Raw genomic sequence first — 24,416 nt, 5'->3', positions numbered from 1 at the left:
CCAGAATAGAGGATAATAAAAATCTAACCATTTCTCATAAAGCCTGCTACCTGATCCTATTTAAATTTGGCCTGATTTCTTTTAGATTTGAGTGGGTTAAGGCAATGCTTATTTTTATGACATCATTTAATGCATCTTTTCATTGTCCTTGAAGAAAAAAAGGTGGAACCAGACAGTAGCCTTTTGACTATGCCTTAAGGTGACCTTTAAAAAAGAGGTACCTGCAATTAATTATCTGAGTGTGATTTTATAATAGAAGTCACCTACCTTAAGAGAAACTTAATCTCATATGTTCAGAACATTGAATTTCATTAATTCTACAAACATTGAGTATCTCACTACATGTTAGACTCTGAATCAGAATCCATAGGCAGTGGGCATCCAAGCAGATCATTTGAATGAGGTGTATACTCAGGGGTTACTGGGGCTATAGAGGGTAGTGGGCTGTTGTATTAATCCCAGAGATTACTGTACCATAGAAAAATTGAAGTTTTACTAATCATTCACCAAATATTTGAGTGCCTGCAGTGTGTGGTAGGTGTTGATTCATCAAAGAATAAAATACCCCCAAATTCCTGCCTTGCGGGGTTTCTAATAAGGGAAATAAATTATACAGTTGCTAGAAAGTGGTAAGTACTCTGGGAAAAAGCAGGAAAGGTAGGTGTTGAGGAGTTCTGGAGACACAGTTTGTAATTCTAAATAGGGTGGTCATGGAGAAGGTAAGATTTTATGGAGCACTTGAGAGAGGTGGGAATTTAACCCTGAAAATCCAGGGCTAGAAGGCCCTGGGATGTAGGTGACTCCATGTTCAGCAATAGTATGAAGGCCACTGTGGCAGGAGCATAATAGTATAGGTAGAGTGCCTGAGGGTGAGTGAGTGAGGTGAGGACAGCGGGGAGAGTCTTGTCCTGCAGGGGTGTTAGGTTGGTATGGAAACACAGACACACTAGTTCTCTTGCCTTGTCTAGTATCAAACTGAAATTCTTGAATAGTTTCTGTGGACTTTTTAATATTGGCAGGCTTGTGTCCTGTTTCAGATAGGTTAAGAATTTTACTGGCCCTTCAGATTTCATGAAAAGTACAGAATATAATATGCCCATGATTATATTTTGAAGAAATTTGTCTAGAAAGAGTCAGATTTGCCTAAGACCTATACCAGTGTTTTTCTTTCAGTGAATTTCAGTAGCGCTGGGAGTTGGGAATGGGGGAAGCAAAGTGTAACCCATATATGAACAGAAGAGACTGTTACATGATAATACTGATATTGCAAATGGAAGAACTCTTTCTTGACTTTGTGGTAAATATCTCACATATGATTTCTATTTAGGAATGAGAGGGGAAAAGATCATGTAATGTTAGGGCTTGGTCCTAGATTTAATGTTGGTTTAAGGGAATATTAGAAGTAAGAAGCTGGTTTTCTTGTCATGTCCTTACTATTATTCTCTGACTTTTGTTACCAGGCATACAAATATTAAGCATTATTTGAAAAAGCTCATTTTTGACATAATATTTTCTCCTTCTTGTAAGACATAGTAGTTTTATATATTGCATGTTTTTAATTTCTCTGTTGTGTAAACTTATTTCATCATAAACAGTCCTTCCTGTGGGGCCACTCCAGAAGCTTTTCTCACCAAACAGGATGCCGACCCAATGGAATTCCCTTGCAGATGGGACTAAAGACAGCGAAGAGTCACCAGGAACTTGATTTCCTTTTTTTATTTATTTTTTCTTCCTGTTTCATTTTCAAATAATTCAAAGAATTATAGGACTAGAGGCTTTAAATAAGCTACAGTTAGCACAGCATTTATTTATTTATTTATTTATTTACAACTGGTTCTTTTTAGTTATCTCTTTTATACATCTTAGTGTATACATGTCAATCCCAATCTCCCAATTCATCCCACCACCCCATCACGCCCCCCACTTCCCCCCTTGGTGTCCATACGTTTGTTCTCTACATCTGTGTCTCTATTTCTGCCTTGCAAACCGGTTCATCTGTACCATTTTTCTAGATTCCACATATATGTGTTAATATACGATATTTGTTTTTCTCTTTCTGACTTAACTTCACTCTGTATGACAGTCCCTAAGTCCATCCATGTCTCTACAAATGACCCAATTTTGTTCCTTTTTATGGCTGGCTGAGTAATATTCCATTGTGTATATGTACCACATCTTCTTTATCCATTCATCTGTCGATGGGCGTTTAAGTTGCTTCCATGACCTGGCTATTGTAAATAGTGCTGCAGTGAACATTGGGGTGCATGTGTCTTTTTGAATTATGCTTTTCTCTGGGTAGATGCCCAGAAGTGGGATTGCTGGATCATATGGTAATTCTATTTTTAGTTTTTTCTTCTTAATATTGAGCTGCATGAGCGGTTTACATATTTTGGAGATTAATCCTTTGTCCGTTGATTTGTTTGCAAATATTTTCTCCCATTCTGAAGGTTGTCTTTTTGTTTTGTTTATAGTTCCTTTGCTGTGCAAAAACTTTTACGTTTCATTAGATCCCATTTGTTTATTTTTGTTTTTATTTCCATTAGTCTAGGAGGCGGGTCAAAAAAGATCTTGCTGTAATTTATGTCAAAGAGTGTGCTTCCTATGTTTTCGTCTAAGAGTTTTATAGTGTCCGGTCTTACATTTAGGTCTCTAATCCATTTTGAGTTTATTTTTGTGTATGGTGTTAGGAAGTGTTCTAATTTCATTCTTTTACATGTAGCTGTCCAGTTTTCCCAGCACCACTTATTGAAGAGACTGTCTTTTCTCCATTGTATATCCTTGCCTCCTTGCCTCCTTTATCACAGATTAGTTGACTACAGGTGCGTGGGTTTATGTCTGGGCTTTCTATCTTTTTCCATTGATCTATGTTTCTGTTTTTGTGCCAATACCGTATTGTCTTGATTACTGTAGCTTTGTAGTATAACCTGAAGTCAGGGAGTCTGATTCCTCCAACTCTGTTTTTTTCCCTCAAGACTGCTTTGGCTATTCGGGGTCTTTTGTGTGCGTACAGATTTTAAGATTTTTTTGTTCTAGTTCTGTAAAAAATGCCATTGGTAATTTGATAGGGGTTGCATTGCATCTGTAGATTGCTTTGGGTAGTATAGTCATTTTCACAATATTGAGTCTTCCAATCCAAGAACATGATATATCTCTCCATGTGTTTGTGTCATCTTTGATTTCCTTCATCAGTGTCTTATAGTTTTCTGAGTACAGGTCTTTTACCTCTTAGGTAGGTTTATTCCTAGGTATTTTATTCTTTTTGTTGCAATGGTGAATAGGATTGTTTCCTTAATTTCTCTTTCTGATCTCTTGTTGTTAGTGTATAGGAATGCAAGAGATTTTTGTGCATTAATTTTGTATCCTGCAACTTTACCAAATTCATTGATTAGCTCTAGTATTTTACTGGTGGCATCTTTAGGATTCTTTATGTATAGTATCATGTCATCTACAAATAGTGACAGTTTTACTTCTTTTCCAATTTGTATTCCTTTTATTTCTTTTTCTTCTCTGATTGCCATGGCTAGGACTTCCAAAACTGTGTCGGGTAATAGTGGCGAGTGTGGGCATCCTTGCCTTGTTCCTGATCTTAGAGGAAATGCTTTCAGTTTTTCACCATTGAGAATGATGTTTGCTGTGGGTTTGTCGTACATGGCCTTTATTATGTTGAGGTAGGTTCCCCCTATGCCCACTTTCTGGAGAGTTTTTATCATAAATGGGTGTTGAATTTTGTCAAAAGCTTTTTCTGCATCTATTGAGATGATCATATGGTTTTTATCCTTTAATTTGTTAATATGGTGAATCACATTGATTGATTTGCATATGTTGAAGAATCCTTGCATTCCTGAGATAAACCCCACTTGATCATGGTGTATGATCCTTTTAATGTGCTATTGGATTCTGTTTGCTACTATTTTGTTGAGGACTTTTGCATATATGTTCATCAGTGATATTGGCCTGTAATTTTCTTTTTTTGTAGTATCTCTGTCTGGTTTTGGTATCAGGGTGATGGTGGCCTTGTAGAATGAGTTTGGGAGTGTTCCTTCCCCTGCAGTTTTTTGGAAGAGTTTGAGAAGGATGGGTGTTATCTCTTCTCTAAATGTTTGATAGAGTTCACCTGTGAAGCCATGTGGTCCTGGACTTTTGTTTATTGGAAGATTTTTAATCACAGTTTCAATGTCATTACTTGTGATTGGTCTGTTCATATTTTCTGTTTCTTCCTGGTTCAGTCTTGGAAGGTTATACGTATCTTTCTAAGAATTTGTCCATTTCTTCCAGGTTGTCCATTTTATTGGCATAGAGTTGCTTGTAGTAGTCTCTTAATGATGCTTTCTGTTTCTTCAGTGTCCGTTGTAATTTTTCCTTTTTCGTTTCTAATTTTACTGATTTGAGTCCTCTCCCTCTTTTTCTTCATGAATCTGGCTAAAGGTTTATCAGTTTTGTTGATCTTCTCAAAGAAGCAGCTTTTTGTTTTATTGATATTTGCTACTGTTTTCTTTGTTTCAATTTCATTTATTTCTGCTCTGATCTTTATAATTTCTTTTCCTCTACTAACTTTGGGTTTTGTTTGTTCTTCTTTCTCTTTTTCTTCTAGGTGTAAGGTTAGATTGTTTATCTGAGATTTTTCTTGTTTCTTGTGGTAGGATTGTATTGCTATAAACTTCCCTCTTAGAACTGCTTTTGCTGCATCCCATAGCTTTTGGGTCATCGTGTAAGTCCCCCACTATTACTGTGTTACTGTCGATTTCCTCTTATATAGCTGTTAGCATTTGCCTTATGTATTGAGGTGCTTCTGTGTTGGCTCATACATATTTATAAATGTAATATCTTCTTCTTGGATTGGTCCCTTGATCATTATATAGTGTCCTTCCTTGTCTGTTGTAATAGTCTTTTTTTTTAAGTCTATTTTATCTGATACGAGTATTGCTACTCCAGCTTCTTTTGATTTCCATTTGCATCCCCTCTCTTTCAGTCTGTATGTGTCCCTAGGTCTGAAGTGGGTCTCTTGTAGACAGCATATAGATGGGTCTTGTTTTTGTATCCATTCAGCAAGCCTGTGTCTTTTGGTTGGAGCATTTAATCCATTCACGTTTAAGGTAATTATCGATATGTATGTTCCTATTACCTATTTCTTAATTGTTTTGGGTTTGCTTGCCAGGTAAAGTAATCTTGGTTGTAGGTTCTTCCCTTTCATCACTTTAAATATATCATGTCACTCCCTTCTGGCTTGTAGAGTTTCTGATGAGAAATCAGCTGTTAACCTTATGGGAGTTCCCTTATATGTTATTTGTCATTTTACCCTTGTTGCTTTCAGTAATTTTTCTTTGTCTTTAATTTTTCTCAAGTTGATTACTGTGTGTCTTGGCGTGTTTCTCCTTGGGTTTATCCTGCCTGGGACTCTCTGCGCTTCCTGGACTGTTCCTCTCTGTTTGTTTGTTCTTTAATTCCTCTAGGTATTTGTTCTTTAATTCTTCTAGGTCTTTGTTAAACATATCTTGCATCTTCTCGATCTTTGCCTCCATTCTTTTTCCGAGGTCCTGGATCATCTTCACTATCATTATTCTGAATTCTTTTTCTGGAATATTGCCTATCTCCATTTCATTTAGTTGTTTTTCTGGGGTTTTATCTTGTTCCTTCATCTGGTACATAGTCCTCTGCCTTTTCATTTTGTCTGTCTTTCTACGAATGTGGTTTTGGTTCCAAGGGCTGCAGAATTGTAGTTCTACTTGCTTCTACTGTCTGCCCTCTGGTGGATGAGGCTATCTATAGGCTTGTGCAAGCTTCCTGATGGGAGGCACTGGTGGTGGGTAGAGCTGGGTGTTGCTCTGGAGGGCAGAGCTCAGTAAAACTTTAATCCACCTGTCTGTTGACCGGTGGTGCTGCGTTCCTTCCCTGTTGGTTGTTTGGCCTCCGGCGACCCAGCACTGGAGCCTAGCCGGCTCTTTGGTGGGGCTGATGGCGGACTCTAGGAGGGCTCACGCCAAGGAGTACTTCCCAGAATTTCTGCTGCCAGTGTCCTTGTCCCTGTGGTGAGCCACAGCCACCCCCTCCTCTGCAAGAGACCCTCCAATACTAGCAGGTAGGTCTGGTTCAGTCTCCTCTGGGGTCACTGCTCCTTCCCCTGGGTCCTGATGCACACACTACTATGTGTGTGCCCTCCAAGAGTGGAGTCTCTGTTTCCCCCAGTCCTGTTGACCTGCTGCAGTCAGATCCCTCTAGCCTTCAAAATCTGATTCTCTAGGAATTCCTCCTCCTGTTGCCGGACCCCCAGGTTGGGAAGCCTGATGTGGGGCTCAGAACCTTCACTCCAGTGGGTGGACTTCTGTGATATAAGTGTTCTCCAGTTTGTGAGTCACCAACCCAGCGGTTATAGGATTTGATTTTATTGTGATTGCGTCCCTCCTTCTGTCTCATTGTGGTTTCTCCTTTGTCTTTGGATGTGGGGTATCTTTTTTGTTGAGTTGTAGTGTCTTCCTGTCAATGATTGTTCAGCAGTTAGTTGTGATTTCTGTGCTCTCGCAAGAGGGAGTGAGCACATGTCCTTCTAGTCCGCCATCTTGAACAGCACAGCATTTTTTGGTTTGCTTTTTTCCCTGGGCCAGTTGCACTACCATGTATGGGTTCTAATCTCATTACCATACCCTTACCCCTTTGAGACTCAGATTCACTTTTCTGAACATACGGTGTTTGAAAGGTGTGTGTGTGTGTGTATTTTAAGATCATGAATTTATATATCTTCTCTAAGCTACTCTGTTATTGGAGCTGTTAGCATTTTATATATGGTCATAAATTTGAGGCACAATTTCTTTTTCTTTTTCTTTTTTTTTTTTTTTTTTTTTGCCGGACGCGGGCCTCTCACTGTCGTGGCCTCTCCCGTTGCGGAGCACAGGCTCCAGACGCGCAGGCTCAGCGGCCATGGCTCACGGGCCTAGCCACTCCGCGACATGTGGGATCTTCCCAGACCGGGGCATGAATCCTTGTTCCCTGCATCGGCAGGCAGACTCTCAACCACTGCGCCACCAGGGAAGCCCCACAATTTCATTTTTGAGACTGATTTAGGAACTTAAAGAGCTCATATATTACGTCTACAAAAGTATTTATTTTCTTCTTTCTTGGCCCAGTATGGACCCTTGTGGATATGTAGTGCACATCTCTTGTTGCTGTACAACGATCATCTTTCCTATGTCTTTTATTTTTAAATGTGTATATTATTTCATTTTTTGAAACTTCCTGCAACTTCGGAAACAAATGAACATTGTAGGGAAAAACAGGAGCATTCTAATCTTCCTTGGTGTTCTTGCTTTTCCCTATTGGCTTTAAGGAACTGGGGGCTGGGGAAGAGATCTAAAAATTATGAAAAAAAAGTCACAACAATTTAAAATGTTTGTCCCTAAATTCTGTGAAGTAGACCTGTAGTCATATGGCAGAGTTGATGTTTCACATCATAATTTTTTTTGAATATTTATTTTATTTACTTATTTATTTATATTTTTCGCTGTGTCGGGTCTTAGTTGTGGCATGCGGGATCTTTCATTGCGGCTTGTGGGCTCTTCGTTGTGGCACGAGGGCTTCTCTCTAGTTGTGGCACATGGGCTCCAGGGCGCATGGGCTCTGTAGTTTGTGCCTTGCACACTCCCTAGTTGTGGCATGCGGGCTTAATTGCCCCGAGGCATGTGGGATCTTAGTTCCCCAACCAGGGATCGAACCCACATCCCCTGCATTGGAAGGCGGATTCTTTACCACTGGACCACCAGGGATGTCCCCTCATCATAATGTTTTAAAATCTTTTTCTTATCTGTAAAACAATCACAAACTTACATAAAAGTTGGAAGTACAGCCCAAAAAAACTTTTTTCCTGAATCAGTTGAGAGTTAGTTGCTGAGCTGAAGCCCCATCATCCCAAATGCTTTAGTGTGTACTTCTTACAAAGGCATTTTCCTACAGAACCATAATACAACCGACCACAGCAAGAAATTTACACTAATATGTTAATTAACTGAGATGAACATGTTATTAATTATTTCAGTAACTAATAATGATAACATTATTACTGTCTGTTCCTCAGATCAGCATCCTGAGGCTGTGGATGTGGTTTAGAGTCACCTTTTGTACTTAGTCACGTCTCTTTACTCTTCTTCAGTCACAGTTCCTCAGTCTTTCTTTGACTTCCATGACGTTGACACTTTTAACAATTACAGGCCAGTTATTATACAGAATATCCCTCAATTTGGGTTCATCTAGTGTTTCCACGTGATTAAGATTCAGCCTACGTATCTTTAACAGAAACAGCACAGAAGTTATGCTGCTTTTTCTCATTGTATCCTCTCTTCATCTTCTCAACTAAAAATGTATAACCGTCTTCAGGTTATGTAGTCCTGAAATCGTAGCCACATTTCCCCATGTCTAAGTCAAAATCTGTTGATTTTGCCTGTCACTTCTGCTTATTCCCACTGCCATGTGACTATTTCAGGCCCTGACTCCCTGTTCCTTAAACAGTTGCACCACCCATAACTGCCTTTTCCTTGCTCCAGTCTTTCCTGTACCACTTATTAATCTTCCTAACATACAGCTTTTGTTGTCTGCCTAAAGATGCCGAAATATAGAATAACAGTCTTTAATAACTCCTAGTTGCCTACAGAATAAAGTTCAATTCTTTATATGATGTTTGAGATCCTCTGTAGTTTGATTTTAGCTTAACCATCTTTTCCTGTACCCTCATTTAAACCAATTTGGTGCCTCTGACAGAATGCTCATCCTCCTGTCACCGAAATTCTGTTCATTCTTCACAACAAACTGAAATGCTGTCTTTTATGACACCTTTGTGCTGATTCATTTTTTCCTTCCAAAGCCATGTTTCACAACTTCATATCTCACATTTATAATTTTGTCTCACAGAGCCAGTGCTTAATGTTTGAACACAATGTTTTCTTCAAAGTGTGTAAGTCAGTCAGTAGACTTATATGATAGATGTTACAATTGTTGTCCCAGTCCTAAAATACTAAACATATAATGAAATCTCTAAGCCTTTTCATTGCAATTCTCTAAGCCTTTTCATTGCAATTTTTAAAATTTAAATAAGATTTTTTTAATTTAAAAAATCTTTAATTTTTTAAACAATTTTTAAAGGTTACTTTCCATTTACAGTTATTACTAAATGTTGGCTATATTCCCTGTGTTGTACCCTACATTCTTGAGCCTATCTTATACCCAATAGTTTGTGCCTCCCACCCCTCATCCCTCTGTTGCCCCCCTTCATTGTAATTTTGACTGTGTATCTCAAGTATTTTATGTTACTGAATTTTGATTTTTTTCTCTTTAACATGTCGCTAATTGGTTAATAATAGCGTAATTCCAATGAGTATATGAAGTTTATTATTGCCACATTCAGCATGTCTAATAATTTTTGGGTTTGTCCTGAATGAATTAAGTTTCTGAGTCCTGTGTATCTTATTAGTATTCATACTTTATTTTTTTTCTTCAGAGTCAGTAGATACCGTCTTAAGTTTATAAACAACACATTTTGAAATTACGGAATAGTCTTTAGGGAACTCCCTGGCAGTACAGTGGTTAGGACTCGGTGCTTTCACTTCTGTGACCTGGGTTCGGTCCCTCGGGGGGGAACTGAGATTCTGCAAGCCACACAGCACAGCCAAAAAAAAGAAAAAAGAAAGAAATAGTCTTTAAATTTATAAAGATAACTAGCCACTAGAAGAATTTTAAAATAGTAATATTACAAAAAGTGGTGGTGATTAGTGGAGGAAACATGGAAAGTAGGAGTACAGATGCCTTATCTAAGCACCATCCAGGGTTGATGGAAGAGGCAGCAGAGGTGTAAGTTTATTATTCAGCATTTTGGTTCTAGCCACGAAGAGAGCCAGAAACAGAGCCTGGAACTTCTTGCTGGGAGTGGGAATGGAGGTGGCTGGGTGGAAGAGGGAAACTTCTATTTTTTATTTTTTTAAATAATTTTCTGTACTATTAGAATTTTATTTTACCAGATTGAATATGTTACTTTTATATTTAGAACTTTTTTTGTTTTAGACTCCCGAGTACATTAATAACTTACATGAAAGTAAATCCTGCCTAAGATAAGTTTGGAAGCAAGCCTTAAACATACACACAAATAGTCTGTGGTTGATTATTGATAAATGTTTTCATCTTTTTTGTGGGAAGACGTGTTATTCTTTGGTGATGAGAGTGTAGAGCCTTCAGAAAAGCTGCAGCATGCAGGGGCAGTTGAGATCCTTTCCCTACCCTACTTTGTAAGCACTCCTTTCTTCTTTCTCCCAATCTTTTCCACATTTCCCCTCCAATTCCTATCCTTTTCTCAAAGAAGAGAGGGCCATGTGACTAGAGTGATGGGTAGATACTGAGAGCCGTCTTACCTAGGAACCACCTAAGAGCTGTCTTACCTAAGATAACAGTGGTTAGGAATTGTGTTTTACCTTGAGTAGACATACTGAGTTAGAACAGGCTGGTGAGCAGAAAAAAATGAGACCTAGGAAATTCTGACAAATTACACAAGACATTTGAAATTCTAGATTTTGCTTCACACGTCACTAATCCACGTCCAGTAATAGAAATTTAGCTGTAAGATCTATTTATGAATCAAGGCAAAATGTCTGACCAAAGGAACTAAAATTGCGCTTTTCCATTTTCCAGAGTTGTGTTTTGACGTATTTTATTTCTGTCCAAAGGTGTAGTTAATAACAAGCACAGCACCTAGCTTAGTGTCTGAAATCTAGTAGCCTTTTGACAGACTTGGTGAATGAATGAACGTACACATGATCGAGAAATATTAGAAAATGGATGTGTTCTTAAAGTACGTTGCTTGTATACTTGAATGTTAAGCCAGAATGGCCAAATTGTGGAACAAAATAAACTAGATAGGTACATTTCACTAGATAAATTTTAATATGATGACAGAAATAACTTTCTTTGTAGAACACTGCACTTTTTGTACTTCTTAGTATTGAAGGGAACTGAGAGCTCATTCAGGTGGCTGTTGGCATAGGAGGAAGAAAAAGAATACCTTGGGCAGATCGAGGTTTAATTAAAATTCGGTTTGGCTCATTTGAATTAATTCCTATAATAGACTTGTTAATGAGGTGTTAAATTATCACCTTGAGAATCCCAGGAACTGTCAAAAGCTAATTAGAACTGAGAAGCTTTTTTTTAAAATTTCTATTCAGATTCTCTGCCCATCCTTTTTTTTAAAGCGTTTTTTTTTTTTTTTTTAAAGCATTCCAGGATCCCCATGCTGAGGGGGCAGAACTGTTAAAGAAAACAGTCTTGAGAGAGGGTGGCGGTGGGAGTGGTCATAAAGAGAATTTCCTGCTTCTGGAGAGGGGGTGCTGACATCCACTTGTTACCTTTGGCAGGCGGGCTTTTCATTTGCTTGAACCTGGGTACCCTTCTTTCCAATCCCTATGCTTTCTGAGCCTAGGAATATTTGGGTTCCACTTCTTTCTTTATTATTGTGTATCTGCTTTTATGTAATTTGTTTATATCACTATTAGAGATTCATCTAAGTAAAAATCAAGTTTTCTAGTGAACACAGTTTAATTCTTAGCCACAGTACAGTTTAGCAGTATATCTAATGCTGGAGAGCAGTATATCTAATGCTCCTTTCTTGTAACTTACTGCCTAGAACACTGTTGAGAAATATTTAATTCTTCATTTATCAAACATTTCTCAAGTACTTGCTCTGTATCCCGTGGTGGGTATGCTGTTGAGGGGTACAGAGTTGAACAATACATGATCCTTGCCTTTGAAAATGCTTATAGTCTAGTGGTAGGGGTAAGATTCCGGAAAGGACTGGTTTCAGAGCCACAAATAAATTCTTCTTTTGTTCAGCTTCCCCTTTTCTTGGTTTCCCTCCTTCCTTCTCCTCCTCCCTCACCCCCACCCCCCAAAAACCCCCGTAAACTTCCTTAAATCCAGCTAATTATTTGAAGTAAATTCAGATCTTACTGATTTTACGTTTCTTACTACTTTTTCTATCTAAATGGATTTTTCCTATGGAATATATATCACTTTAGTAAATTACGCGCAATCAAAGAAAAAGATTTTCTTTCTGTAAAGTAGCCTTTTTATTATCTAGCAAAAAGGGCTTTTTAACGAATGGCTAAAGCCTTCTGAAATCAGCAAGCAGTATAACCACTTTACAGGTAGAGAATATTGAGCTCACACACAAGATAAGTTTTCTCAATATTTTGTCTTCAAGTAGAATGTGGCTTTCCTGAACTCCATCCACTTCATAATCTATTTTAAATTTTCTGATTTCTTGTCTGCGAATTTTCAAAAAAACAGCTAAGTTTAGTTGTGAGTAATCGCCCCTACAAATGAAAGCCTACCTCTTTCCTCTCCATGGATCAGTAACCCCTTTAACGTCTCTCTCTGCTTCAGAAATCTATCCTGAATACTCGAGAGCTTTTGTAGCACGATCTGTCTATTACTTCTTCCACTCCCATTTCTTTCTTCCAAATCCAAGTGCTAATAAAAATTTCTTGCCACAAGAGTGGTCTCTCCTTTTGTGTCTTGTTTCAGAGTTTGTTTTAAGCTGGCTGTTAAGATGCCCACAGGCAGCAGGCTGGAAGCTAACCTTTGAACAAATGTAGACTTGTTCATTTAGTAGAATGTTGTTATTAATGCACAACATAAATAAGGAGTTTGAGGATGTTCCCCTTGGACAGGAAAGGAGCCCCAAAGTCGATGTCCCTCATATTGGAGAAGATGTGGTAAGATGATATAAGGGAAATAAACTCTTAATTAAATTACTGTGAATGACATTATTATTATTTTTTTAAGATTGAAGTGAGTGAACTACCTTAGTTTTATTTCATAATAAAATTAACTTTAAAGATTTTTTTCCATGATTTGATTTTTTCAGTTACTGTTTGGCTGAGATGAATGACCATTTCTTCTCATCACTTATAATTTGTCAACTTTATAGCCCAGTCTCTGTTTTGGTTGTTGAAGAGGAATAACTTTCTCAATCTTTTCTTTTTTAATATTAATTTAATTTATTTATTTGGTTGTGCCGGGTCTTAGTTGCAGCAGGTGGGCTCCTTAGTTGCAGCTCATGGGCTCCTTAGTTGTGGCATGCGAACTCTTAGTTGTGGCATGCATGTGGGATCTAGTTCTCTGACCAGGGATTGAACCCTGGCTCCAGGCATTGGGAGCACAGAGTCTTAACCACTGCGCCACCAGGGAAGTCCCTTTCTCAATATTAACACAGTTGGAACTGCTTTTTTCCCCCAAAATTATTTTTTTCTTTTTCTTTTCTTTTCTTTAATTTTGGCTGCACTGTTCAGCATGTGGGGTCTTAGTTCCCTGACCAGGGATCAAACCTGTGACCCCTGCGGTGGAAGCACAGAGTCTTAACCTCTGGACCGCCAGGGGAGTCCCTCCCCCAGGGAAGTCCCTCCCCCAGAATTATTTTTGAGGGCTTTATCTAGGAGATTTGATTCTAGATTTTCATCAACTTTATTGCAGTTTATTGCCACAGGAATACTTAATATGTATAAATACGTGACAAGATAGATGGACTCTTCTCAGTTTAGAACCAGATATCCTCCTTAAGGCTTTCCTTAAGATTTGAGAGCTTTTTGAAGAGCAGTTGATTTTTTTTTTTAATTGTCACCTGTGGTTTAGAAAAAATAAATTATCTAAATACTTGTATCTGCCTGTTATCTACGTTGACAGTGGAATGAGTTTCAGAAGGATCTCCTTAAGGTGTACTCTTTTAAAGCCCCTAGCCCCTGTTCTCAAACTTTGTCCGTGGACCACCTGCGTCAAAGTTACTTTTAGTATGGTGGTTCCTAACCTTGCTCACACACAGGAAAGCTTAAAAATTAGTAATAATGCCAGTGTCATGCCCCTTTGCAGACCCATGACTATCTGGGGGTGAGGCTCCTGCAAGATGTTATTTTAAAACACCCCAGATGATTCTAATGTGCAGCCAGGGTTGAGCACCACAGTTATGGAGCTTGTTAAAAATGAAGATTCGAGTCTGTTCCACCAGACCATGAGTCTTGGTGGACAAGGCCTTAGACTATGTATTTTAAAGAAAATCTCAATTAATAATGCAAACTAACTTTTAAGAGATTTGAGGATTCTCTCTCTCTTTTTTTTCTTGAGCTCGTTTACATCAATGAGAACCAAAAGCATCTCTACTGATTGGTGGTAATTGGGGAAAAGAAAGGATATTGGAAGACAAGATATTTGATCTGTTTCTTTTAAAAGAAAAATAAGGGAAATATTGGCTTGTGGAACAGGAGTTTGGTGGTTATGTTAGGTTGCCAGTTTTCATTGTTTTTGGAAATCTAAATGCATTGATGCTTCCTTCTAAAGAGCTGATGATCCTTGCTGAATGAATCAGTGGCATAGGTGAAGTTAGAACAAATTAGGGGAGGGAAAAGAGACTACTAAGGATTCAGAGACCTATGTTCAGGCCTCTTAAGGCTAGTTGGAATTATTTTGTTTTACTTTTTTTTTTAATGCTACTTGTATTTTTTATAGCCTATTAATTCAGATTCTCAAATTGTGTACGTAACCTACAAAAGGCCTTGCTCACTATATACTCTTTTTTCTAAATGTTCAATACAAATCAGTTTTGTGAAATTCTTACTTATTGCCTTGCCTTCTGCCTCTGAAACTAGTTTAATTCCAAGCCTCGCCTTCACCAGTGATTGCTGTATTTGCTAACCCTCTTCATCTGTGCGTGGGTGCTTGACCGCAGTATGCATATTTCCTCATCCCTTCATTTCTGTCTAAAAGTAGCTTGTGATATGTTCCAGTACCAAAGGAGGACAGTAGGACAATCTTTGGACAAATTAAGCCTTTCTGTCCTAATTGTGAGCTGGCATCCTTTAAAACTCAGTTCCTTAATTTTTCAGAGGCACTTGGCCTCTTTTCTTCCTTTTGTTTAGGGCCCTGTTTCTGGCTCTGCGTTAGCAACCATTTTTTAAAATTCTTGATTGTGTTGAATCAACAACTTAAAGCCTTGGCCCCTGCTGCTTGTTGCACATCCTGTGGCAGTCCTCAGGAAATCCTAGTTTGGGGCATTAAAACTAATTAAAGGATTAAACTGCTACTAGGGAGAGGGTGATAAACAAGTGCTTGTGAAAGGAATTCACTGTGCAGTGCTTGGTGTTAACGGGCTGCTCTAGTTGCTGAGGAGAGAAATAGCAGTAGTAATAATGGGAGAGTAGATTCAAATACGAGTATGCATTCTTGTAGGGAGATAAAGAACCAAAGGGCTGCTTTAGAACAGTATCCCTAGGGTAGGGAGGGGCGGGCTGTCTCCTTTGATGTTCATTAACTTGACAGCTGCCCAAGCTGAGCACTTTGATATTTGTTGACAGTCTAGCAAAACAGGCGCTGCATCTAGAAGATGGTAAACCTAGTTCCCACTCATTTTGCTTCAGTGTTCCAAAGTTACTGAACTCTTTCTTCCTGAAAGTCCCTTATAAATATCCCTTTTACAAGACTGTTTACTGGAGCAGAAAGGTACATTTATTTTCCTGTTCCCGGGAACTCTTAAGAGCATAACGGGAAGATTTTCTAGTGCCGTTTAATTGGGACTTAAGTGTTATTAAAGTCAGTCTGCCCTGCCTTTTAGCTAATATTTCTTTTACTTTTGTTTTAGGTAACATGTTAATTTTTATTTTATTTATTTATTTATTTTTATTTTTGGCTGCATTGGGTCTTCGTTACTGCACACGGGCTTTCTCTAGTTGTGGCTAGCGGGGGCTACTCTTTGTTGCAGTGTGCGGGCTTCTCATTGTGGTGGCTTCTCTTGTTGCGGAGCACGGGCTCTAGGTGTACGGGCTTCAGTAGTTGTGGCACGTGGGCTCAGTAGTTGTGGCTTGCAGGCTCTAGAGCGCAGGCTCAGTAGTTGTGGCGCACAGGCTTAGTTGCTCTGCGGCATGTGGGATCTTCCCGGACCAGGGCTCAAACCCGTGTCCCTTGCATTGGCAGGTGGATTCTTAACCACTGCGCCACCAGGGAAGTCCCAAGGTAACATTTTTAAATAGGATACTTTATCCGTCTTTGTCTGAGATCATGTGAAAAACATGAACAGATAAATTCAAGTTCCAGCATAGTGTGGTTTTAAAAATAGCTTCACTGATGTTTTTCTTTACATCCTATGCTCTATTCTCTCTTCCACCACTACTTCCTTCTCCAGTCCCTTTTGGTATCTTAAGATATTTTTGGATATAATGATGTTAATTTTCATCTACATCTCTGCAGGTGTTCATGTAGAAGTTAAAGAACTAAGGATGACCATAAAGGTCAGTTGATTTGTGTGTTTGCTGGCATTCTTTTGTCTCTCTTGCTCCTTTCCAGGAGGCCATGAGTTGCTGCTCTTCATGATGCATCCTGACTGGATACTTGTGACAAGTACATAATTTATTAATCTAGAAAGTGCTGTGATGAGAGTTGAGAGCATTGCCTGCTGCTTTGCCCCTTCACTTTAGAGCTGTTCAAAGAGAGTGACCATTGATGATTTAAAAAGACGAATGAAGAAGAGACTGATTCTTTAACGAAGAAAACTTTAGGACCTAGTTAAGGATTAATCCCTGTTCTGCCCAGCTCACACACTACGGTATCATCTAAATGTGAAAAATATATATATCATGAAGTAGAAGTTCCTTCATGGTTTAACCTTGTTAATTACCAATATATTTCTGTTGGCATGAAAATCAACTTCAGTATCTATACATTTGTAAGATTCATAAAATAAGCAAAAATTATCAAAATTTTAACAAGTACCAAATATTTGCTACTAGTTGTAGAAAAGGTTTTTTCCCCCCATTGTTACCTTTACTTATTCAGTTTTTTTTAACAAATATTTTGTTTATTTTAATGAAGCTGGTACAGACAGTGTCCATTTAAAACCCATATCCCAGGCCAAAAAGTACCAAAAAGAGCAGTGTTCTGTTGTATACACTTCTGCATGAATAACTTTAACTGCTAATGAAAAGTAGAACTTTTCTGGGATCTTCAAACAAGGTTTTTCTTTCATCTTAAAATGCTTTCTCTGCAGTGAAGCCATCTTTGGAGTTAGTCATTATTCTCACCACCTCTGTCATCTTGACTCCAACCTGATATTCCTGTTCTTTTGGTCCAGACCCTCAGATTTTAAAAGTAGCTTTAAGTTAAGGAAAGGGCATTTTTCCACAGTTCAGTTCTCTGAAAAACTTCCATCTCCCACTGAAAGTCACAGTCCAGGAGTGAAGCAATCACATGCTAGAACTTCACGGCCAATTGGAAAGTCATTATGAACACTCGCATTAGTCACTGTTATTTATCACAAGCGTGCAAACGCACAGTCCTGGAAAAGGCGGCCTCTCTGTGCACACATGAAATTTTTATTTATTTATTTATTTTTTATCTTTTTTTTTTTTTTTTTTTTTTTTTTTTGCGGTACGCGGGCCTCTCACTGCTGCGGCCTCTCCCGTTGCGGAGCACAGGCTCCGGACGCACAGGCTCAGCGGCCATGGCTCACGGGCCCAGCCGCTCTGCGGCACGTGGGATCCCCCCGGACCGGGGCACGAACCCGTGTCCCCTGCACCGGCAGGCGGACTCCCAACCACTGCGCCACCAGGGAAGCCCTGAAATTTTTAAATATGAAGAAGGCTGAGGTTTGATCACCAAAAATCAGCACAGTGAAAACAAACTATAATGAATAATGGGCACTAGAATTCAAATTACCAGATGTTTTAAAGAGATGGGGTGCCAGTTTTCAATTCTGTTTTGAACACTACATTACAAAAGAACTATTTTTAAAAATAAAAAAGGATTAAGGGAGAAGAATAAAAAATAAAAATATCTAAACCATTGAATGCCCCCGTTTGTTCCTGATAAACTTCAATCACATCTTCTTCCTCCATTCCCAGTTCTTTTGGAGTGTAATTATCAGCAATTCTCTGACCCTCAAAGAGAAACCTGAGTGAATTCATGGGAACTCCCTGTCTTTGACAGTATGATTCTTTGAGTTTCTTGTGATGCATCATCATTTTCACTTCGAAGTGAATCTCACTGCTATCCTGTCTGATGACTTTGAGTTTAGTGTTCTCTCCTTCCTTCTTATCCCTCAAGTCCTCAGTTGAAGGTTTTGCCTCCTGGTCAGACATGGTGACAGTGGCGTCCCCCAGGGTCTCCACCCAGCAGTGGCCTCGGGTAGGCAGAACCTTGCTCTAGGATTTACAAATCCGTCTCTTCCCCACAACACAGCACTGTGGCTGGAGGGACTTCTGCTATGCCTCTTATTTGTTCAGTTTTTAATCGTTTAGGAAGCCTGCCTGCTCTTGTGGGGATGTATAGAGAGCATAGCTACAAGATTTTTTATTCTAAGATATTTGCTGCTATATGTAATTTTGAGTAATGTCTCCCATTCGGTTTTTCCTGAACAACACCCCATCAGTGACAGGGTGCTCTGTTCCCGGGTCCTAGAGAGCTGTTTGTTTTTGCAGTTGATAAAGGATAAAAGAAGTACTTGGTCATTTTTATATTTGATGCGGGGAGTGGTTCTTATCTCTTCTTTATAACCAAAACCATTTAAGTGAAGTACAGTAATTATATGGGTTAGTATTCTTTCCAATTCTATGCTTATACTTCAAACGGTAGCACCAGGGATTGTGGCCATTTGCAGAGGGAAGTAGAAAAGAGAGTAGAAGATAAGTAGCTCTAAGAGCAGTTAGAAATTGTTCTTAACTTCTAAGTAAAAGTATGGCCATTATTCAAGAAAATTTTCTGTTAAGTATCATCTAAGTCCCATTGGACCTGGAATAACTTGGTCAAATGAATAGATTGCTATCTCTTGGAGAGGGTTCCACGCTTTCTAAGGCATCAGTGCTAAAATCATCATCATAAAGCATTTGCCTGACTTTCCTTGTGCAGTATTTTTACAGGGAGGTAGAGGGAAAGAGGGAGAGAAAGATGTTATAAGGAATCAGCTCATGCAGTTATAGAGACTGACAAGATTCAAGATCTACAGCAGGCAAACTGGAGACCCAAATGATCTAGTCCAGATACCATCAGTCTCAAGATCCAGGAGGAGCTGACGCTTCAGTTCAAGTATGAAGGCAGGAGAAAAAAAAAAAACCAAAATGTCCCACCTTAACAGTCAAGCAAGAGGAATTCCTTCTTACCTGGGAGGGCCTTTTTGTCCTATTTCGGCTTTCATCTGATTGGATGTGGCTCACCCACGTAGGGCAGTCAGCCAATTTAAATGTTACTCTCATTCAAAACACCCCCACAGACACATACAAAGTAATGTTTGACTAAATATCTGGGACCCATGAAGCCTAGTCAGGGTGTTACATAAAATCAGCCATCACAGGGACTTCCCTGGTGGCGCAGTGGTTAAGACTCCGCACTCCCAATGCAGGGGGCCCGGGTTCAATCCCTGGTCGGGGAACTAGATCCCACATGCATGCCGCAGCTAAGAGTTCACATGCCACAACTAAGGAGCTGGCAAGCCGTAACTAAGGAGCCCGTGAGCTGCAACTAAGGAGCCTGCTGTGCAATTAAGGAGCCTGCCTGCTGCAACTAAGACCTGGTGCAACCAAATAAATAAATAAATAAAAATAAATATATTTTTTTTTAAAAAGCCATCACAGTATCCTCAGTTGATTAGCCCACTTTTTTTGGATACTGAAATTTGCCTCTAATGTTTTTCAGCTTCAGGAGAAGTAAATGAGTGAATAAACTCTGTCTAAGCCTATCAACTTTTTTCCCTCCATATTGGGCTTGGCAGTGAAGACCAAACTTGTGTCCTAAACTCTGGTTCCCTTGGAATGTTGACAGTTTTACAATATTAAGTTCAGCTAACTTTATATTTTAGTTTCTATTCATTAATTGATTTTTAGTTGGTTCCATACATGATGTTTATACCCTTGGCAGTTTGCTAGAAAGTAGATCATCAGTAACAGCCAAGAAGAACAAATGAATTAATTTGGGAACATTGTTATATGATTCTAATTAATGAAAGTAAGAGACCAACAAGTAAAACTGATGGATATCGAGTTTATGTTTATCTGTACAAATATGAAGATGTGTTTTTATGTTCTGATTTAAGTTCTCATTTTGGAATTTATATATAGTTTTATTTTGTTTGAGTCCTCTTGCTGTATGAATATATGCAGTTCGGGGATCAGCCTGTTAAGGATCCAAATACAGAATTTTAATACTCCTTTTTTTTTTTTTGGCCACACCGCGTGGCTTGCAGGATCTGAGTTCCCCAACCAGGGATTGAACCCGGGCCCACAACAGTGAAAGGGCTGAGTCCTAACCCTTTAATACTATGTTTAAATGTATTTACCTATTCATTCATTCTTGTTTTGTTTATAGAAGCAATACATGCTCATTTTCAAAAACCCAAATATATGTCACAGAAAATAAACAGGAATAACCAGTGTCAGTTATTTGGCATATAGTCTACAGATTTCTTTTGCATGCACATATATACAAATAATATACATATATACAAATAATAATTTTGTTTGTGTTATTTTTAGCAGTGGCACATAAATAACACCACAGGATTAGAAGAGTTTTGACTAGTAGTCATTTATGGGAGGGAAGAAAATGAGGATATTAATTGCCTGTTTAGCAGTTTTGGAGGACAGTTTCATTCTAGGGTTGTTAGAATTTACTCCATAATTTTGGCAAGAACAAAAAGCAGATGAGTTCTGCTAGGATACTTCCCCTCCCACACAGTGTTTAATGGTGCCTACGAATAACAAAAGATAAGGAAGTCACATTGTGAGAGGTCTGTCAGCTTGTGAATCCAACATAAATGGGGACTCTGACAAAGCATGAAAGAACTGACAATATTTAAAACAAAAAGTCATAAAAATTATAATCATCTTCATCAGTTCATTTAGTCCCATGGAATTAATTCATGGTTTTGATCTTTTGTTAACAGTTTTATGAAGTCATCAATTTCTAAGTTAGAATTCTGTAAATTCTTACCCAGTTCAATGGTATGATCTGAAAGTTTATGAAAACTTTAGAAACTCGTATCTAAGAGTAAGCGTCAGAGTCCTTTCCAAGAATCTCTCTGACTCTGAAACTTATTTGTAAAAGCATCAGAATAAAGCAAAAGCTCTCTGAAAATGACAAAAGACTTAAACCTGGCATGATTAGAGATCTGATTACAGTGCAGTTGACAAGGAAATTAGGTTATTTCTGTGACATACAACATTTTAAGATAACTAAAATTATGACTGATAAAATTATTCCAGGACATACCAGATTTCTAGGAATTTCACAGTTTCTGAAATACTTATATATCTATACAGATATAACAATAAAGAAGGTTTAGTATTACTTATTTGGAAATGTTTCCCATGTAATTTAATATATGAAATAAGCCTAGTTAGCTTAACATATCCCTTTTTATAAGGAGAGAACCAATCTTTGAGATATTTCAGGGGCCTTGAAATAATATTTCAAAGTTAGTTCTAAGTCAAAAAAGACTTTATTTAAAATTTTATTTTGGAAATTTGTCAAAAATATCAAAAGTTTTAAAAATCCTTCGTCAAATAGGATCATAGGTCACTGTGGAACAATGCTTAGTTATCCATTTAATCAAAGTGACAAAGATTTCACAGGCAATTATTGAAGGTTACATATTTAGTACTTTGCAAAACTTAGCTCTTTTAATATTGAGAGGACTAGGTTTACTTAAATAATCAAAGATCTGATAAAGACAACATAGAACGTAAGTGATTATTTTGACAAAACATAAGATCTGTCTTTTATAATCTTACTATCAAGAGCAGACAAATAGGGGAAAAAAAGCTTGTCCTTTTAACATAAGGAGGAACCAAATTTTAATTTTGCAACAGCTTACTCTTCGTTGTGGTGCGCAGGCTTCTCGTTGCAGTGGCTTTTCTTGTTGCGGAGCATGGGCTCTAGGCACATGCGCTCAGTAGTAGTGGCTCGTGGGCTCTAGAGTGCACGCTCAGTAGTTGTGGCGCACGGGCTTAGTTGCCCCGCGGCATGTGGGATCTTCCCGGACCAGGGCTCGAACCTGTGTCCCCTGCATTGGCAGGTGGATTCTTAACCATTTAACCACTGCACCACCAGGGAAGTCCCACTGCCACCAGGGAAGTCCCACTGTGCCACCAGGAAAGTCCCTAGTTGTTTTAATAACATATATTAATTAGAATTTTTATTATTGAAACCTTAATTTATTATTGAAACCTTTGAAACCTTAATTTCTAGTAAAAACTAAAAAGAATAATTATGAACTGCCTTTTACATTAGCATTCTGTAGATTGGCAAACTTATAAATACTTTTTATAATTTCTAGAAACATATGCTGCTTCATAGTACAGTCTTTCAGTAAGGCACAAGATATACATATTTACTAATAGACCCAAACATATTTAGTCTCTGTAAAAGAGGTCAAATGTAGGTAAACGTAGACTTGTTTAGCAATTCATGTTTCAGTATTTTATCTTACTTGGAAATGATGTAGACATTCAGTGAATTCCCATCATTTAACTTGAAACTTTAAAGTTTCAAGTTACCAAGAAGATTTTTGGAAACTACAAGGAGGGAAATATATAATAGTGGACATGTATTGTGTTTACTATGTACTGAGCACTATTCTAAGTGCTTTTCATTAAATTCTCAGAACAAGTATTACACATAATTCTTCTTTTATAAAATGAGGCAACTGAGAGGTAAGTAGCTTATCTAAGGACACAAAGTTACTAGGTGGTGAAGCCAGGATTTGAACCGAGTGTTTAGTGCCAGAATGTTTTCTGTGTACTAGACATTAAATTTAATTTTTGTTTGTTGTTTTTAGCCACGCCACATGGCTTGCAGGATCTTAGTTCCCCAACCAGGGATTGAACCCGTACCCTTGGCAGTGAAAACGCAAAGTCCTAACCACTGGACTGCCAGGGAATTCCCAGATATTTAATTAGCATTTGCCTTAATGTAACTGAATAAAGGTAATTCTGCTGAGGAATTCAGATTACTTTGAACACATCTCAGAAAATTCATCCTGAATGTCGGCTGTGTATTCTTGGGGGAGGTACTAGGGAAAAAAACCATAGTATTTACCCTCAGACTTTGCATTTTGTTCTGGGGACATAAGACCACACATGAAAGGTGTATGAACAGAAACAGGAACTTATAAACAAGAGCAAATTAATGAGGTACAAAGTAGAGGCGTGTCTTAAAACGTGCCAGGAATTTTCTCATAATTTAATTTTTAAATTTCTGCCCTTCATCTTTTATAGTACTCTTGGTTCTTTTGGAGTTTTTAAAGATTAGAGATACATAAACACTGGTAGAAAAATAACAAAAACAAACTGAAAATGAAAAAACAAGTTGCTTGTATTTACTGATTTGCATGATTTTCATCTAAACTGCAGGAAAATTGTCTATAAGAATTTTCATTAGCAGAGTTGTATGTAAGTTGTATTTAAGTATTCCTTAAATATGACATATAGGCTGGAAAGATTTAGGTGAAATAGGGAATGACTGACTGCTAATGGGTGCTGGTTTCTTTTGGGGGTGAAGAAAATATTCTAAAATTAATTATTGTAATGGTTGTAAACTCTCCAAGTACACTAAAAAACGTTGAATTGTATACTTCAGATGGGTGAATTGTATCAAAAAACGGACGTTAGAGCAGAAGCAAGAAAAACTACAGTCCTGCAGCCTGTGGAACAAAATCCACATTCACAGAAAGATAGACAAAATGAAAAGGCAGAAGGCTATGTACCAGATGAAGGAACAAGATAAAACCCCAGAAAAACAATTAAATGGAGTGGAGATAGGCAACCTTTCAGAAAAGAATTCACAATAATGATAGTGAAGATGATCCAGGACCTCGGAAAAAGAATGGAGGCAAAGATCAAGAAGATGCAAGATATGTTTAACAAAGACCTAGAAGAATTAAAGAACAAACAGAGATAAACAATACAATAACTGACATGAAAACTACACTAGAAGGAATCAATAGCAGAATAACTGAGGCAGAAGAACAGATAAGTGACCTGGAAGACAGAATGGTGGAATTCACTGCTGCGGAACAGCATAAAGAAAAAAGAATGAAAAGAAATGAAGACAGCCTAGGAGACCTCTGGGACAGCATTAAACGCAATAACATTGGCATTATAGGGGTCCCAGAGGAGAAGAGAGAGAGAAAGGACACGAAAAAATCTTTGAAGAGTTTATAGTCGAAAAATTCCGTAGCATGGGAAGGGAAATAGCCACCCAAGTCCAGGAAGTGCAAGAGTCCTATCCAGGATAAACCCAAGGAGAAACAAGCGGAGACACATAGTAATCAAACTGGCAAAAATTAAAGACAAAGAAAAATTATTGAAAGCAGCAAGGGAAAAATGACAAATAACATACAAGGGAACTCCCATAAGGTTAACAGC

At 38.2% G+C, this 24,416-nt stretch overlaps 2 protein-coding genes across 5 annotated transcripts in view; one reads left to right on the top strand and one right to left on the bottom strand.

The window, feature by feature from the left end:
• SPTLC2 (serine palmitoyltransferase long chain base subunit 2) overlaps positions 1-24,416 on the top strand; it is a 122,869-nt gene that overhangs the window by 52,683 nt on the left and 45,770 nt on the right. The window contains exon 10 of one of the 4 annotated variants that reach the window (XM_024134246.3): positions 16,351-16,692. The exons of the other annotated variants lie outside the window; for them this stretch is intronic. Within the exon in view, the coding sequence (XP_023990014.1) occupies positions 16,351-16,412 (62 nt within the window). The 3' untranslated portion in view covers positions 16,413-16,692. Of the gene's footprint in view, positions 1-16,350; positions 16,693-24,416 lie in introns of those variants that run through there. 4 annotated transcript variants of the gene reach the window in all.
• On the bottom strand, positions 17,441-19,266 carry LOC102994668 (small ubiquitin-related modifier 1-like). The gene has a single exon (XM_028496233.2). It carries the CDS (start codon positions 18,138-18,140, stop codon positions 17,790-17,792), a length of 351 nt encoding a protein of 116 aa, XP_028352034.1. The 5' UTR covers positions 18,141-19,266; the 3' UTR covers positions 17,441-17,789.

This window comes from Physeter macrocephalus, chromosome 11, assembly GCF_002837175.3.
Source record: "Physeter macrocephalus isolate SW-GA chromosome 11, ASM283717v5, whole genome shotgun sequence".
NCBI classification, from domain to species: domain Eukaryota; kingdom Metazoa; phylum Chordata; class Mammalia; order Artiodactyla; family Physeteridae; genus Physeter; species Physeter macrocephalus.
The sequence above is the reverse complement of the archived record's forward strand: the minus strand, read 5'-3'. Positions and strand labels throughout refer to the sequence as shown.

Excerpts from the sequence above, each read along its gene's own strand:
- LOC102994668 (XM_028496233.2), bottom strand. The coding sequence starts at position 18,140 with ATGTCTGACCAGGAGGCAAAACCTTCAACTGAGGACTTGAGGGATAAG.